Source organism: Pteronotus mesoamericanus, unplaced genomic scaffold, assembly GCF_021234165.1.
Source record: "Pteronotus mesoamericanus isolate MK-2021 breed Mesoamerican mustached bat unplaced genomic scaffold, CSHL_Meso_final contig_502, whole genome shotgun sequence".
NCBI lineage: Eukaryota > Metazoa > Chordata > Mammalia > Chiroptera > Mormoopidae > Pteronotus > Pteronotus mesoamericanus.
In genome coordinates this window covers 4,757,932-4,775,109 of record NW_026555187.1, presented here as the reverse complement: position 1 = coordinate 4,775,109, position 17,178 = coordinate 4,757,932, and the positions used below count along the sequence as shown (strand labels likewise).

The following is a 17,178-nucleotide window of genomic DNA, read 5'->3' as shown; positions in this document are numbered from 1 at the left end:
CCCCACCGTGGCCTGGTCCGGCCCCTCCCGCCCTTTGCTCCAGTTCCCGGGCTTGGCACCTAGAGTGGGGGTGCTGCCCGCCTGCTAGGCTCCGGGGCCGGGCCCACGGGAGGGTGGGGCGGCTGGGAAGCTGGCACGCTGCCCCCGGGGAGCCTCTCTCGGCAGGCGCCCGGGTGCCGCGGGGGGAGGGGGGAACAAAGGGCTCATTCTCCCCGTGCGCAGCCGGTGGCATCGCCGGGGCGTTGGCGGAAGCCCCCGGGGCCTGGGAGGGGGGCAGGCCCAGGCGGGGCCGCCGAATCACGGGCTCCTGTTTCCCGCAGGGTGCTGGAGGAGGAAACCGGCGGAGCAGCTTCCCCACTCTCAGTTGCGCGTCTGGCGATGGCGATCAGAGGTCCTGCTGCGCTCTCTGCTGCGCTCTCCCTCCATTAGCCGCGCTGCGCCGCTTTGCGCCCTCGCTGGTGCCTCTCTCCTGGGTCCCGGGATCGGCGCCCCCTTCCAGGCACGACCCCCTCCCCCGGCCCCTCGGCCTTCCCCCCACTCGGCTGTCTCCGACCCGGGGCGCGTGTTCCCCCCGGCCCGGCTCCCTCTCCCTCCGGGGACACCGTTCCCTAGCCCCAGCCCGGCCCTCCCCGCGGCGCAGCACGGAGTCTCCGCGTCCCATGGCGCAACCCACGGCCTTGGCCCAGAAGCTGGTGCGGCCGATCCGCGCCGTGTGCCGCATCCTGCAGATCCCGGAGTCTGACCCCTCCAACCTGCGGCCCTAGAGCGCCCCCGCCGCCCCGGGGGAGAGAGAGCGCCAGCGCGCTGAGCACGGAGTGCCGGGGAACCAGGCCTCGCCCGCCGGCCGGGAGGCCCCGGAGCCGGCCCATGGGGAGCGGGCGCCCGGTGCCGGCCCCGACGACCGCCGCCGGAGCCGCACCCTCCCTGTGAAGCCCAGGTAAGCGCCGAGAGGGGGCGCCAGGAGGGCGCCTTCGGGGACGCCGAGCTGAACCCGAGCCTCAGCAGGGAATGAGCTCACCGTGCTCCTCTGGGCTGGGCCGTGCATCCGAAAGTTAGGGTGCCCGACGGGGCTGGACCGCGTGTGAGCGGTGGCCCCAGAAAACCCGAGAGCTCTCAGTCCCGGCTCCTTCTCCTCCCTCCTGCGGCTTCACCCAGTCGGCCTAGGGGGCCACGAAGAGGGAGCGCTTAGGCTCTCATGCCACCTGTCATCCTGGTCCTTTGCACGCACGTTCAATTTTCCCTCCTTTGCCTCTCTCTGGGGCGCAGCCCGCTTTCCCCGCCTCCTTCCCTCTCCCCGCCAGCCTGCAGTTACTGCGGGCCGCCGTGGCCCTGGAACTGCCCGCTGGACTAGGGTAGCTTGACCCATCGCAGCGGAAGCCTCTTAATCCCCCTCCCCTGTGCTGGCTCTCTCCTTCCCTGGGTGGCGGCGCCAGCGCGGTGGAGACCCCAGTCCCCAGCAGTGCCCTGGGACTCGGCTTCAGAAGCCGAAAAAGCATAGAGCGCTGGGAAGAGGCAGAGATGGGCTGCCCCAGTATGGGACGCAGCACCAAACTGCAAGCCGGCCTGGTGGCTCCCTCAGTGACTCCAGCCCGTACCTCCCACCCCACAAGCCTGGGTGGGGCTGAGGGGTGGGGTGGGGGCAAGCGGCACCCCCAGAACCACAGGCGGCAATGTGGGAAGAGGCCTCTGAGACCGCAGCTTTCCAAGCCCTGTTTTACACAATGGCATGCCGAGGTCCAGAGGAGTGACTGAGTGACTTGCCCAAGCCCCAGCAGGTGACTGAGTCACAGCCGGAACCAGTCTTCTTGTCCCTAGTGCAGCGATTTCCACCAAGCTCATCTTTTGGGTTCTTGTCCCCATCCTTCCTCATGGCTTGTGACCAGGTTCCAGGCTCTGCGAGGAATGTCATCCCAGAAATAGCAGCCTCTGCCGAGGGGCTCTGACCAGGGAGGGCAGTCGCATCCCATGTGTTTGAGGGCAGGAGTGACCTTTCGCACTGCCGTGTCCCTTCCAGGCGGGTCCTCAGGCCGCGTGTGGGTAGGCAGCGTGGAGCCCGGCTGTGGGCTGGCACTTGCCTTACTGGTTTGAGCCGCCTTGATGCTGCCAGGGCGGGGCCCGCTCTGTACTGGGCAGCCGGGCGCTTGGGGCAGGTGCCTACAAAGCTTGTGTTTTGGTGGTTCTGCTCCAGGGACCCCTTGCGGGAGAGCCCCATGAGGGCAGAAGAGTGATGGAGAGTACGCCCAGCTCCCTGAAGGGTGCCCCAGCCTGGCAGAAGACAGCCCCTGAGAACGGCGTCGTGGGCCGGCAGCCGAACACGCTGCCGCCAGAGGGCCTGCGCCATGGGGCGCTGTGCCTGGGAGAGTCGGCTCCCTTCTGGAGGGGTGTCCTGAGCACCCCAGACTCCTGGCTTCCCCCTGGCTTCCCCCAGGGCCCCAAGGACACGCTCCCACCCGTGGAGGGTGAAGGCCCCCGGAATGGGGAGAGCAAGGCCAGCTGGCTGAGCAGCAAGGAGGGGCTGCGCTGGAAAGAGGCGATGCTCACCCATCCGCTGGCATTCTGTGGGTCAGCGTGCCCACCGCGCTACGGCCCCCTGATTCCTGAGCATAGCAGCGGCCAAGCAAAAAGTGACCCTGTGGCCTTCCGGCCCTTGCACTGCCCCTTCCTTCTGGAGACCAAGATCTTGGAGCGAGCTCCCTTCTGGGTGCCCACCTACTTGCCACCCTACCTAATGTCCAGCCTGCCCCCAGAGCGCCCATGTGACTGGCCCCTGGCCCCGCACCCCTGGGTGTACTCGGGGGGCCAGCCCAAAGTGCCCTCTGCTTTCAGCTTAGGCAGCAAGGTGAGTGCTGGAGCAGGTCATGCGAGGTGGCTCGGCAGTCCGCAGGGAGCCCTGCCAAGGCCACGCCACACTGCCCCTCCGTTCCCAGGCAAAGGCAAGGCAGCACCCCGACAGGGGAGCCTGAGCCTGTCGGCCCAGACCAAGTCAACACCAAGCAGCTCTCCTAGGCCTCCCCTGCCCTCAGGCCATTTCCGGGGCTGACTCATCCATTGTCCACTCAGAACAAGGCCCTAGGAACTGGGGCCTCAGAATGTGTGATCTTGTCCTGAGCAAGGGGACAGACAAAGCGGTCTCCCTGGGAGAGGGATGTGCAGGCAGCCCTGTGGCCGAGTCTAGGACACCTCCCCCACACGCAACGGCGCTGCCCGGGATGAGATCTAAGCTGCTCTCAACCCAGTATGGCACAGGGCAGCAAACGATCTGGATAGGCCCTGGCGGCCCTTGGGCGGTGGCAGACACTCCCCCTTCGGGGGCTGGACAGTGGGGAGGTCTGAGGAATGCTGGGGGGTGACCTGGGGATGACCAGGGCAGCGGGGTGGCACGTGGGAGCAGACCGTTAACCAGTAAATGAGCCCTTCGCGGTTTTCCCAGCCCTCAAAGCCACACAGACACACACCTGCTGGTGGTCAGTTTGTTCGTTGTTTAAAGCCCTGGAACCAGCGTCAGCACTAGCTTAATCCTTTCCCCTCTCTTCAGGGCTTCTACCACAAGGATCCGAGTGTTCTCAGGCTGGTGAAGGAGCCGTTGGCGGCTGTGGAGCCGGGCTTGCTGGGCTTAGCCCCTGGCGGGCCTCCCCAGAGAAGCGGGGAGGCGGAGTGCCCTCCGCTCCACCAGAGGGACGGAGAGACAGGCCTCGGCCGGCATCAGAATCTTTGCCCCCTTCTCCTGGGACATCCAGACACTGCTCCCCAGACCCCCTGGCCTACTTGTCCCCCAGGCCTGGTTCATACTCTTGGCAACGTCTGGACTGTACCAGGGAGTGGGGGCCTGGGGTACCCGCTGGGGCCATCGGCCACATCCAGGTGCCCCTCTCCTGGGCCTGCTGCTACCTCGAGGGCCTGTTGCTCATCCCGCCCGCCTGTTGGGGAAGGAGGCCTTGGCCCCTGTGGGAGTTGCCAGGGGGACCTGGAGGGAGGCGCCAGGGGGGCTGGTGCGTCCAGCGAGGAAGCCAGCAAGGGCTCTGGTCCCCGGGCCTGCCTGCCCAGCCACCACACCAAGCTGAAGAAGACGTGGCTCACGAGACACTCTGAGCAGTTCGGGTGCCCAGGCGACTGCCCTGGGGAGGAGGAGAGCCCAGTGGCCCCCCTTCGGGCCCTCAAGCGGGCAAGCAGCCCTGAGGTCCAGGGAGTGGCAGGCAGCCCGGCCGCCAAGCGCCCCCCTGACCCTTTCCTGGGCAGTGCGGGGCAGAGGGCCAGAGATCAGCAGGACGTCCCGGACTCGTCATTGGGGAACAAGGCGGAGGCAGGACAGCGTGAGGACCACAGAGGTAAGCGGGCAGGAGAGGGGCTGCAGGGGGCCTACTTGGGAGGGGGCAGCTAGGCCGGGAGCTCTGCAAGGGGGCCGGGTCGGGAGGCCCCTTATGGGTGGATCGTACCAGCATCTGGTGGGAGTTCCTCAGCATCTACAGGCCAGAGCCGTCAAGCTAGTGGCTTCTATTTCTGTCTGCCTCCTCCCAAGCCATGGCGTGTTGGTGGCAGTGTAATGACATGGTTCAGAGCCTGGGCCCTGGAGTTAGAGTGCCTGGGTCCTGACTTTGCTGACTGGTGGCCGCATGACCTTGATCTTGGGCCGGTTGCTTCGCCTCTCGTGCCTCAGTTTCTTCATCTGTAAAATGGGGATAAAGAGGACACCTCCGTCATAGACTGCTGCAAAGATTAAATGATATAACCCACAGAAAAGGCTTTGAAGAATTTCCTGCACTTGGCACTCCGTAACTGCTCACCTTTACGATTATCTGTGCCACGAACCCCTGCCTGAAGGGCTGCCTGTCTGGAAGGACCCCCGTCCTGCCTCAGGAACAAACAGCTGCCCTCCTAGCCAGCTGGACCACGGACACTCACTTTGGACTCTGCCAGTGTTAGGACTGTGGGCACACCCTGGATGCCTCTATCACACTGCGCCCTTCACAGAGGGGTCTGGCGCTAAAGGCCTCAGCCTCGGTTCTGTGGGATCACCGCAGGCCCTCGGCCCCCTGAGCCGCCAGGCTTGGAGGCGGACTCCCGATGGGCTTGCCCAAGCACCCTGCACCTGGTTGTGGGTCTGTCCACACTCTCCTAGGCCTGTGTCTGGGCTGGGAAGCTGTTGGTCCCTTAACCTTCTTGGGTTACTGCACCTGTGGCCTGTGTCGAAACTCTCCGGCCTTCTCACCTTCCAGCGCCCTCCGGCCACGCTGGGATTGTCTCCTCACACTGTCACGCAGCCAGCGGCATTGTTAAGCCCACGGCGGAGCTATCCAGAGTCTACACTGGCTGGATCCCGCACGCGGGTCAGGACTGTCACCCGTGCTGCCCCGGCCCTGGACTCAGTGCCCCCGACCCTCCTTGCAACCTGTCAGTCACGTCAGGCTGTTGCAAGGCTCCTCTTGCAGACTTTTTCTGTGAAGCTTCTAGCTGCCTGGTCTGCTCTCACTGGTTCCAAGTCAGGCCTTGTGGGCCTGGATCTAAGGCCTGGGGTGGTTCTATGTGTGGATGGCTGGGTGCTAAGATGGGGCCTGGGGTTTGCACAAGCCCAGACCCCTGACCAGCCTCATTGCCCCCTTAGGACCCCGAGACGGCAGGGCCAGCTTCCAGGAGCCAGGGCATCAGGATGCACCGTGCTCAGCTCCCCCTGCAGGCGCCGCTCAGTGCCAAAGCTGTACCCAGGCAGCAGGCGAGGTGGGAGGGCTGGCTCGCCACTCCCAGCAAGTGCCCAGGTAAGCCCTTGCCCGGGGATGTCCCCAGGGATGTCCCCGCATCCTCCCACTCGGGGCTCCCTCCTCACCTCCCTCTTCCCCGTCTCCAGATGGTCTCTGGGAGGGGAGCAGCGGCAGGAGGAGGACTCAGCAGCCAGCTCCTGGGAGGGAGGAGGGTCTGGCCCAAAGGCCGGGCTCAGCGTCGGCCTTGCCAAGCACCTGCTGAGCGGTTTGGGGGACCGACTGTGCCGCCTGCTGCGGAGGGAGCGGGAGGCCCTGGCCTGGGCACAGCGGGAAGGTGAGCAGCACTCGTAGGGCACTGGGGACCCCAGGAGAGCCCGGCGCCCTCCCAGGGAGCAGGGGGACCTCCGGGGGGACCCCCTTCCTCCCGCCAGCACCGCCCGTCCCGCTTTGCCCTTGTCCCGGCCAAGGCTTTCAGGCACCATGTTTTCTGAAGTTTCTGGCCTGGGTGGGGGATGTTAGGAAGGTGTAAAACTTGGTCCAGCCCAACTGCCTAAGAGCTTTGGGGCTTGTTGGGGAAACAAGACTGAGTGCCAAGTGTCTGTGAGAGCCCTTGAAGGTGGGGGGAGGGCTCCCTGCGGAGGAGCACAAGAGAAAGGCCTCTTGGGTGGTGAGGCTCCCGGCAGGAGAAGGGAGACTGGTTGGCTTTGGGCTGCTGACTGAGACTGTGGGGCCCCTCTGGCTCCAGGCTGTACCTCCTGCCTCTGCTTCCTGGCACCTCGAGAGCAGTCTGTTGGGGAAAACCCAACCCGGCGATCCCTCACTTCTGGGTGGAGGCCCATTGGTGGCTCCCTCTTGTCCCAGGAAGTCCAGCCCCTGCCGCTTTCATCAGCCCCTGCCACTCCCTGAACCCAGGTTCCCGGCACAACACGTCAGCGTCCGGCCTGCGCGCCCTCCCTGGCTCACACGGGCTTGTCCACCCCCGCCGGCCTTGGCGCGCTCTGTTCCTTCTGTCTGGAAGGCCTTCCTCCTCCCTGTCTACCTGGTGAATGAGAACTTACTCATCACTCAGGCCAATTTGCGAGCCTGCCCCCCATCCCTACCCTCTGCCTTCCGTTCCATTGTCACGCCCCAGCACCCACCCCGGGGTGCTTCATCGTTGCTGTGTTTATGGGTCCATCTCCCCTTGGAATGTGAGCACTGGGTGGGCAAGCGCCAGGTCCTGGGTGGGCTGGCCCAGAACAGGGCAAGGGTTTGCTGAATGAATAAATGAACATTTGCTCACTGGCGTCCTTGCACCTACCGGCGAGGGCCTAGTCGGAAGCTCTGGCTGAGGGAAGACACGGCCGTGTAAGCCTTCCTCTTCTGATGCAGTCTCCCCTGAAGACAGCCAGCTCGGCAGAGGGGTGGGGGACGGGTGGGTGAAGAAATGTGTTGGAAACGGTGTGCATTGGTATTCAGGGGCCGAAGGGAAAATCCTGGGGCAAGAACTGGGGAGGCGGGGCCTGCCCCCTCCCTGAGAGGGCTGGCAGGAGACAGCGGTGCCTCGGGAAAGTTCTCGATGGGGGTGGGCGTCGCCTCAGCGGGGCATCTGTGAGGGGCCTGGCTCCCTTCCGGGGCGGCAGAGCGCGCGGGGGAAACTGCTCCTCCTTCTTCCCAGTCCCGCCTGGAGGCCTGCCACACGAGGGCCTGTGGCGGGAGCCCCCTCTGACCCTGTCCTCTCCCATGGTCCGCAGGCCAGGGGCCAGCCAGGACAGAGGACAACCCAGGCATTCCAGGCTGCTGCAGCCGCTGCCACCACGGACTCTTCAACACCCACTGGAGATGCCCTCGCTGCAGCCACCGGCTGTGTGTGGCCTGTGGTCGCGTGGCGGGTGCTGGGAGGGCCAGGGAGAAAGCAGGTAGGGAAGGAGCGGGCCGAGGGGGGGAGGGCAGGGACTGGGGCTCGGAAGGGCTGCTCTAAGGCCTGCGACCATTTCGTGGCTGCCTCTCTCGGAGAAGCCCCCTCCCCAGCCCCAGCATCAGCGCCCCGCCCAGTGCCCCCTAGAGCAGACCTTTCCCTCTCCCCAGATCACAGGGCCACGCCTGTGTCCTTGCCCACCCTTAAAAGGAGTCCAGTGTCTACTCTATGCCTCCCACTTTGTCAGCTTGCACCTTTTTAAACCTTACAACGCTGTGAGGTGGGTATTTTTGCCTCCATTTTCCAGATAAGAAAAACTCAGGGAGGTTAAGTGACTCACCCAAGGCCCCACAACGGCTAAGTGCCGGGCCCAGGACTTAGACTCAGGGCTTCCGATTCCAAGCCCTGTTCTTTTCACGGTCTTCAGCTTTCTCTTCCTTGGCTCAGCCGGCCACCTGAGGGCTTGCGATTTCCCATTGTTCTAATAGACGCGGCCAAAAGGAGTTCCAGGGTCAAAACGTTCCGAACACTGTATTCCGCGTTTGGGAGTTTTACAGCTCCCTTAAGCATGTTAAAGTCTCTGCAAGCAAAGGATCCTATGTCGCTTGAACCCAAGTGTCCCAGAAAAGCCATGTTTTATCGATTGTCAAGCCCCCTGATTTAGATGTCAGTGCTCTTGCCCTTCTTCCCTGACCTTAACCTGGGCTTGCCTTGGTTTCCTCACCTGCAGCCTCTCCCTTTCTGCCCGCAGGCTCACCGGAGCCGTCCCCAGAAGAGTGTGCCCGGGAGTCTGGGCACGGTGCCTCTTCCTTGATGCTCACACAGTTTGTCTCCAGCCAGGGTGAGCCATCTGGGAGGGCTGGAGGCGAGCGGGGGCGGGGCCTGGGGGAGACCAGCTTCCCGCTGAGATGCCCCCAGCCTGATGCCATGCCTCCCCCCCCACCTGCCGTGCCCCGCCCCGCCCCCAGTTGGTGAGCTCAGGCAGCACAGGGCTGTCTCTGGTCTGCACTCCCCAATACACTGCGTCTTCCCTCCCGCCTCCAGCATTGGCAGAACTGAGTACCGCAATGCACCAGGTCTGGATCAAGTTTGACATCCGGGGGCACTGTCCCTGCCAAGCTGATGCCCAGGTGTGGGCCCCTGGGGATGGGGGCCAGCAGGTAAAGCATGGGGCAGATGACAGAGTACTAGCCCCAGGTGGGCCTCAGGATGCAGTGTGTCTGCAAATTACTTACCTGGGCCCGTGCCTTGTCCCTCTCTCTGTGAACTGTTAGGGCAGGGTTTGGCCCCTTCCTTCTGATGGGGACAAAGTGGGACATCAGGCTACTTCTCACCCTCCCCTGGGGCTTAGGATCCATTTGTCCCACGTCCCCCGACCCCGCATGCTGCCCAGCAGAAGTCCTCACTGTGCCTGCCCAGAGCTCCTACCCACCCTGCGTGTGTGCCGGCTTAGCACGCGCCATATCAGGCTGAGCTGCCTGCCTTCCTGCCCCATCTCTCCACGCCCCAGACACGGACCCCTGCGAAAGAATGTTGGCTCACCTTCTCAGTATCCCCTGCCTATAACACATAGCAGGTGCTCAATGTGCATTTTGCAAAGTGTTTATGAAGCTTGTGTTTTTATTATAAAAGTTAGTGATTCAAGAAATTGTTGAGTGCATTTTGCATACCAGACACCATGCTACCTCCTCATGGTGGAAACTTTGGAAAATACAAACAGGTCTAAGAAAGAAAACAGCAATGGCCTATCATGCCACCATAATCATTTTGACATCAGTAGTTTGCCTGTCTATTTATTCAAGTCTATTCTAGTGTACTTTATTTTTTTTAAAGATTTTATTTATTTATTTTTAGACAGCAGGGAAGGGAGGGAGAAAGAGAGGGAGAGAAACACCAATGTGTGGTTGCCTCTCGCCCACCCCCGCTACTGGGGGCCTGGCCTGCAACCCAGGCACATGCCCTGACTGGGCATCGAACTGGTGACCTTTTGTTTACAAGCCGGCGCTCAATCCACTGAGCCACACCAGCCAGGGCCGTTCTAGTGTACTTTAGATCGTACTGTATGTAGAATTCCATGAGCAACTTTTTCCACCTAATGTTCTATCATATAACCTTTTGTTCCTTGTAAACACAATTTAAGACTTACAAGAGCCCGTTGTGAATACATCCGGGTTGAATTGGACTGAGATGCATTTGCCATTTTTAAATCTCTGGTTGGATTGGGGGTGGTGGCTGGGTTTAACAGAAGGAGCCGACAGAGAAAACCACCCCAACTCCACAACCTTCCTGCAACGGGGACACCAACAGGACCAAGGACATCAAAGAAGGTGAGTGGCCCCCTGCCCCTCATTCAGACTGGGGTGTGGGTGCTGGGCCAGGGCGGGGAGCTCAGGAGAGACTGGGCTTATTTTAACCCCCTTTTCCCCCCATTGCCATCACTCTTCTCAAGTTGCTCCAGAGAAAATATATCTAAATAAAATCTAGGACAAGCGTCCTAATCTCCCTCTGGCCAGGCCCCCTTTCTGAGCCCCCCTTTGGAGGCAGAAGAGCTGGGGCTGCGGGGAGAGCACCCAGGGCCCGGGCAGGCCTGGCCAGCGGATGGGAAGATGCGCAAGAGCGTGCTGGCCACGGAGCCGCAAGGTGAAGCCCTCCTTGTCCTCTCCTCAACAGAGACCCCGGACTCCACAGAGACCCCTGCAGAAGACCGTACCAGCCGAGGGCCCCTGCCTTGTCCCTCTCTCTGTGAACTGCTGGCCTCCACTGCTGTCAAACTCTGCTTGGGGCACGAGCGGATACACATGGCCTTTGCCCCTGTCACTCCGGCCCTGCCCAGTGTGAGCAAGGGCCTGGGGGTGGGGCTGGGGGCGTGGGGACAGAGGCCGGGCCAGCCCTCCCTGTGAGACCGAGTTTGCAGGTGCTGAGCCCCTCTGCCCCTGTTGCCCTCTCCCCGCAGGATGACCGAATCACTAACATCCTAGACAGCATCATCGCGCAGGTAGTGGAACGGAAGATCCAGGAGAAAGCCCTGGGGCCTGGCCTGCGGGCGGGGCCGGCCCTGCGCAAGGGTCTGGGCCTGCCCCTCTCGCCCATGCGGCCCCGGCTGCCTCCACCAGGGGCTTTGCTGTGGCTGCAGGAGCCCAGGCCTCGGTGGCGAGGCTTCCACCTGTTCCAGGAGCACTGGAGGCAGGGCCAGGTAAGGCTCCTCTCTTCCCTGCTCCCAGCTCTCCTGGCTTCGCGTGGCCTCAGGGCTGGGATCCCTAGGCCGGACAGACCTGGCCCGCCACTTAGAGGGAGCGGCAGGGCCTGGCGACCTCTACCAGATACCCCGGCCTGACCATGTTGGGCAGCCCGTGCATTGTCCCGTGTTCCCATTTCTCCCCTCCAACAGCCTGTGTTGGTGTCAGGGATTCAGAGGATGTTGCAAGGCAGCCTGTGGGGCGTGGAGGCTCTCGAGGCGCTCGGAGGCCAGGTGAAGGTGATGACCCCCCTCGGGCCCCCCCAGCCGACAAACCTGGGCAGTGCCGCCTTCTGGGACGGATTCTCCCGGCCTGAGAGTAAGTATCTTTGGTGTGGGGCAGAGGGCGCCGGGAGCCAGCGCTGGGTGGCAGCTGAGTCCCCCAGTAACCCTCGGGGCAATGGACGCAGAGCCTCGGGCAGAAACGGGGGCAGGGCCTCCGGACAACGGCCTGTCTGTGTCCCCCTCTAGTTCGCCCAAAGTCACCCGAGGGCTCGGTCCTCCTGCTGCACAGAGCTCTGAGGGACGAGGACACCAGCAGGTGTGTGTGGTCCCAAGGGCTGGCCCCCGTTCCTGCCTGCCCCGCCGCCGCTGGCCCCTTGCCACCCCTCCTCTCCTCCTTGCCCCCACCGGCGACCCTCGGCACACTGTGCTTGCGTCTGGCAGTTACCTCAGTCGTGGGGGGCTTTGATGGGGTCTCTGGTGCCTGGGTTGAGCCTGCTGGGCATGACCCCCCACAGGCTGGAGAACCTGGCTGCCAGCCTGCCCCTCCCGGAGTACTGTGCCCAGCAGGGGAAACTCAACCTGGCTTCCTACCTCCCACCGGGCCCTGCCCTGTGTCCACTGGAGCCCCAGCTGTGGGCAGCCTATGGTAAGTGTCCCTGCCGCTCCTTCCCCTTCCCTACCCCCGTCCTCATCACCTCGGTGTCTGTACGTCTGTGCCAGGGTTCTGGGACCTGTTCCCAACGACCCTTTCTCTCCCTCTGTGCAGGTGTAAGCCCACACCGTGGGCACCTGGGGACCAAGAATCTCTGTGTAGAGGTGACAGACCTGGTCAGCATCCTGGTACGTGCTGAAGCCCCACTGCCTGCCTGGCATCGGGCACAGAAAGGTGGGTCCTTCCTCGGCCCGGAGCAGGGGTGGGGACAAGCTGCAGATGCAAGGGGCTGTGCCTGCCTGCCCTGGGCGCTCCTGAGCCATCTTTCTCCCTCAGACTTCCTCTCAGCCCTGGATGGGGAGGGGCTCTGGTCTCCGGGCAGCCAGGTCAGCAGCGTGTGGCACGTGTTCCGGGCACAGGACGCCCAGCGCATCCGCCGTTTTCTCCAGATGGTGAGGGGGGAGCCGGGAGCCTGCCCCTTCCCCTGTGCAGCCCTTCTGCTCCCTGGCAGCGGGGACTTCCAGCACCGGGAGCTCTCCCTGTCTGTGTGCGCCCCCGTGTGCTCCCCACCCCCTCAGGTGAGCGGGCAGCCTGACCTGCAGAGGCAGGTGCAGAGGAAGCAGACTGAGCGAGGGTCGTGCCGTGGGCGCGCAGAAAGAGCAAGGGGTTGCGTGGGGGGCCAATGATGAGATGAAAGCCGGAGCTGCTGCAGGCACTGTGTTGGGGCCCGGAGGTATCTTTTCTTGGTCAGTGGTCACAGCCGTCCTGTGAGGTAGACCCTGCTGCTTTCCCATTTTGCACACGGGAAAGCTGAGGCTGAGTGGTGGCGCTGGGCCCCGAGCTTCTGGCTGTTCTCACCCTGGGCTGCTACCCTGTGCTCCTGCTGGGGGCAGGCGGCCTCCCCTTCGGGGGCCAAGGGAAGCCCGGCTGAGACGCCCACCGTCTGCTCACCCGTAAGTTGTCAGCATCTCGGGCTGAGGTGCTCCTTGCGGTGTCAGCAAGTAAGGGGCTGAGGGAGGCCTTAACGGTGGGAGGAGGGCGAGGCTGGACCGAGCTGGGGGCAGGGAAGGAGCAGACGAGCCGGAGCAGGAAGGTCCAGGGAGCTGGGGCCTGTGTTGAGGTCAGGGCGGGTCCAGGGCTTGCAAAGTCTGGCTGAGCTCCCATTGTCCTGGGGAAAAGATGTCCACCGAGCGTCACCCCGGCTAAGGCACATGCTCACAGGCAGTCATGCAGATGTCAGCGTGGCTGGCCATCGCCGCCCTCCCGCCCACAGGCACGCACACACCTGCAGACATGGCGGCGACACACGTAGGTCTGTGGACGCATGCCCAGGTGCAGGACGGCGTCTGCAGCGGGGGCCGACGGGGCACCCCTCACATGCCCATGGACTCGTCTGGTCTGGGTGTGGCTGACTGTGGGCAGTCCCGTGTGGCCAAACCCCATGACTCATGGGGAAGTTCTGAGGGATGTATTCTCCCTGGGTGGCCTGGGAAACACTGCTCTAGCTCCAAGATGGACTTGAACTTCTGGGAGCCAAGGCACCTTGGCCTCTGCTGGGGCTGCCCTCGGGTCCAGCCGAGCTCAGCAGCCTCCTCTCTTTCCATGGCCGTCTTGGAGCCCTGAGCCCTGAGTCCAGGGACCGTTGCCGAGGTCCTAGGGGAAGGGACGCTTCACCAGTGGCTAGCTGGAGCACGATGCTGGCGGTCATCTCTGCAGGGGCTCCCTGGGCATCGCCTCCTCTGGCTCTGCCTGCCCCTGTCTGCCCAGGGAGCTCCCTGCTCTGGTTCGGCTGCTGAAGGCCACCCTCCGCCCCCAGCTGTGCCTGCCCGTACCCACTAGAATCAGAGCTTCCGGTGGCCACCCCTCTTCTGAATCGGGGGTCTTAGAAGAGTTTGGATGGTCTCTTTAGGAACATACAACAAACTAATCACCTACAGTTTGGGACATTCACGGGAGTCCTGCTTTGGGTGCAGGAAGTTCATGAGTTGGGACTATGCAGGGTGCCTTCCTGGGTTTTGGAGAAAGGGGTACGTTTGAGTGAGAGAAGAGAGGGACCAGGGCCAGGGACACGGGCTTCTCAAGGCGCCTGGCCTCGGAAGAAGCAGGGATTTAGATCCCCCGATCTCAGAGCCCGTCATCCTTCCCTCTGAGCCCCTTTCCGCCCAGCCTCCGATCCGCCAACCTGAGTGGGCCAGCCCCTCACCACCCAGCCCCTTTCTCTCTCCGCGACGTCCTCCCTGCTTGCCCTTCCAGCCTGGGCGTCAGCTCTTTCCAGTGCCCCCGCCTTTGGGAGGCCCACGCCCGTCTTCCCACAGCCCTGCCCTCACCGCCCTCCCTCGCTCACTCCCCTTTCTCTTCCTCGAGGTGTGTCCGGCTGGGGCAGGCAACCTGGAACCTGGCAGCCCGGGCAGCTGCTACCTGGATGCAGGGCTTCGGCGGCGCCTGCGGGAGGAGTGGGGTGTGAGCTGCTGGACCCTGCTGCAGGCGCCCGGAGAGGCCGTGCTGGTCCCTGCCGGGGCTCCCCACCAGGTGCTTCCCCTGTGGGCCCACCAGGGCTCTGCGGAGAGCCCGCAATGGCAGAAGCAGCAAGAACGGCAGCACAGTGACACCGCATCCCCCCACCTGTGATAGCCTTGTCCCCGTCAGGACCTGGAGAGCTAGGCAGGACAGGAAGCCACGTTCCCATTGGAGCAGTCTCCTTGAGCTGGCTCTGGGTCCCTGGGTGCCAGCTCTGTGCCATCTCTGGCATCCTCTTGGCCTGGTTTTGGCCACGCCCTTTGGGATGCTGGTGCTGGATCCAGAGCCTCTGTTTTCCGAGAGCCGGGTGGGGTCATTATGGGAAGTAGACCTCAGGGCCAAGCTGGGCGGTGAGAGGGGAGGTGATCCTGAGTCTCCACGGACCCTCCTGCTTATCTCCTTCCTGGCACAGGTGCAGGGCCTGGTGAGCACGGTGAGCGTCACTCAGCACTTCCTGTCCCCCGAGACCTCGGCCCTCTCTGCTCAGCTCTGCCACCAGGGACCCAGCCTGTCCCCTGACTGCCGCCTGCTTTATGCCCAGGTGAGCATGACACTGGCCAGGAAGCCGTGTGCGCTGCCCGAGCCCGCCCAGGGCACAGCGCGGTGGTGTGGCAGACCTAGCCCCGCGCCGAGCATACAGCTGGCCCAGGCCGGGGAGGAGCATTCTCCTGCGTGGGGAGAGTCCCCGAGTGTGACTGTGAACTCCCTGCCCTCTCTCTCTCTCCTAGATGGACTGGGCTGTGTTCCAAGCAGTGAAGGTGGCTGTGGGAGCATTGCAGGAGGCCAAATAGGGGCATCCCAGGTGTCTGGGGTAGGGGCGGGGGTAGGTAGACCAGGTGCTCAGCTCAGGCACAGCATAAGGAGGGAATGGCAATGGGGACTCGGGGACTTTGGGTCAATTCTACAAGCACCACTCTGGGCACCAGCAGGGCACCCTGTTCCCCACCCCTGGCCTGGGCCCTAAAACCAACAACCACAGTGCCACCAAAGTTAATACCTGCCCTTTGCAGGCTGGCACCTGCTCTGCCCCTGTGCCTCTCTCCGTGGTACCAAGCCCACACTGGGGGCGACAGACTCCCTCCAACCCCTGTCCCTCGACCCAGGAGACAAACTGGCCTTCCTTGGGGGCCTTTGGGAATCACTCTGGCTTAAGCAACACCTTCTGCTGCCTCATCCCCTGCTGTCCCACCTGTGCCGAGCTCTGTTACACCGCCCACTGCACTGCAGGCATGCTGGGCAGGGGGCCCCAAACTCCTGCCCTCTCTCCCTAGGGAGAGCTGAGCAGCGTGGGCCGGGGGTGGCCTCAGGACAACACCTAGGCTTGGCCAAAGGGAATGACAGGGGTGGGGCCCTGTCCCTGCTGCCTCCTCTCACCTCCCTCCCTCCTATTTTCCATTAAAGTCTGTTGTTTTGTGAAAGCTGCTGGTGTGGTTGGCCCTGCTCCCGCAGGCCTTGTGGATTGGGGAGGAGGGGAGCCGTGGAAGTGGAGCTGGTGGGCAGGAGCCAGGGCTGCCCTTGATGGGGGCTCACCGCCCCCCGCCCCCGCCCGCTCCTCTTCCCTGGACTTGGGTCCCTCCCTCGCACCGAGGAGCAGATGAAGCCGTCCAGGGAGCTGCCCCTGAGGACGCTCCTGAGCGACAGCAGCCAGGCGGAGCCCGGGGGCACGGCCGCAAGGCGGCCTCAGCCCCTGCCCTCCCCGGAAACTCCAGGCCACCCCATGGCTCCTGTCTGATCTGACCTGCAGCTCTGGAATGTGGCCCAGGAGGGAGGGTCCCTGCCCAGGGCTTGGCCCGCTGCCTGGGACAGTTGGCAGCCCCGCCCCCTCCCCAGGGTCCTCTGGCGTGGTTCTGCTCACGGTCCCTGCCCTGGTGCACCTCGGCCCCAGCACGCTCCCGCTCGTCATACATAATTGTTCTGCGGTGGTTCGGGAAATGTGTTTTTTTTTAATAAAATAAAATTTTTTATTATAAATTTAAGACATTTTCAGAACATTTAGAAAATAAGAAAAGTCACCTCCACTCACCCCCAAACCAACTGCTGGTCGTACTTTCATATATTTCCCTCTAGTATTTTCCCCAAGGATCTGTTTTACACATAGTTAAGTTGGTGTGCTTTTTACTTGGCTTCTTTCTTTTAACAAACACTGTTGTGATAGTTTTCTGTGTTGCTACCTAACCTTCATTATTAGTGACTGCTTATATTCCCTCAAGTGGCTTTGCCATGATTTACATAGCCATCCCTCATTTTAAAAAAAATTAGACTTCTTCATTGTTTGCAGAACTAGGTTATTTCCATTTTTTTATGGGATAGAAAAACAAAAACAGAAACAAAATGAAGACATTCCTACTCTTTAGCATGCCACTGTTTTCATTTAAGTGACCTCATTTAATCCCTTATCATGATTTTGAGGTAGATATTATTTATTTCCATTCTACAGAAGAGGAAACACGCAGGCTGGGGGTGAGTGAGTCACCCAAGGTCACACTGCAATTTTAGTGGCAGAATTGGGATTTGGACCAAGAGTCTTGACTCCAGCCGCCTCATTTACATTATAGTCTTAGGGCTTAATGGCCTTTGCAGATGGCTTTGTTGTCTTCTCTGTCCTCCTTCCAATACAAGCACTTTATAGCTGATCCTGTTCCAAGTGGCACTGAATGACCCTACCTACACTTCACCTTCTATAGCCTTGTCCTGATGTCACCCCAGAACACCACACACAGGGTCTTTCCTCTGAGAAGACAGGGATGGCCCTGCCACTAGGCCTATTTCTTTCCTACAGTCCTCTCTGTCCCTTCCCCTTTCATGGTGGGTCACAGCACCCTCTAGGTGGACCAGATGTCCCAGACCTGGACTGGGAATGAAGCCAGTCCTGGTGGGGACTGGCCCCGAGACTTGAGGCACTCGGTGGCCCTCTCCCTCGTGGAGGCTCAGCTGGTCCCCCGCCGCAGCCCAGCACTGC

General features: G+C 62.4%; 1 protein-coding gene across 1 annotated transcript; it reads left to right on the top strand.

Annotated features, from left to right (window-relative positions):
• The first annotated feature begins 800 nt into the window (after positions 1 to 800).
• HR (HR lysine demethylase and nuclear receptor corepressor) lies at positions 801 to 15,010 on the top strand. The gene is made up of 18 exons (XM_054578773.1): positions 801 to 937; positions 2,189 to 2,839; positions 3,536 to 4,325; positions 5,600 to 5,750; positions 5,840 to 6,027; positions 7,427 to 7,591; positions 8,342 to 8,431; positions 8,635 to 8,750; positions 9,836 to 9,917; positions 10,261 to 10,424; positions 10,544 to 10,783; positions 10,979 to 11,144; positions 11,297 to 11,366; positions 11,566 to 11,696; positions 11,817 to 11,936; positions 12,039 to 12,154; positions 14,632 to 14,760; positions 14,948 to 15,010. The coding sequence occupies exons 2-18, from the start codon at positions 2,228 to 2,230 to the stop codon at positions 15,008 to 15,010; spliced, it is 3,393 nt and encodes a 1,130-aa protein (XP_054434748.1). The 5' UTR covers positions 801 to 937; positions 2,189 to 2,227.
• The last annotated feature ends 2,168 nt before the right edge of the window (positions 15,011 to 17,178 follow it).

What these genes read in the sequence shown, in the direction of transcription:
- HR (XM_054578773.1), top strand. Translation starts at nt 2,228, where the DNA reads ATGGAGAGTACGCCCAGCTCCCTGAAGGGTGCCCCAGCCTGGCAGAAG. An exon ending in GAGGGCCAGGGAGAAAGCAG is followed by an intron (nt 7,592 to 8,341) that starts GTAGGGAAGGAG and finishes TTCTGCCCGCAG; the next exon opens with GCTCACCGGAGCCGTCCCCA. An exon ending in CTGGGGATGGGGGCCAGCAG is followed by an intron (nt 8,751 to 9,835) that starts GTAAAGCATGGG and finishes TGGGTTTAACAG; the next exon opens with AAGGAGCCGACAGAGAAAAC.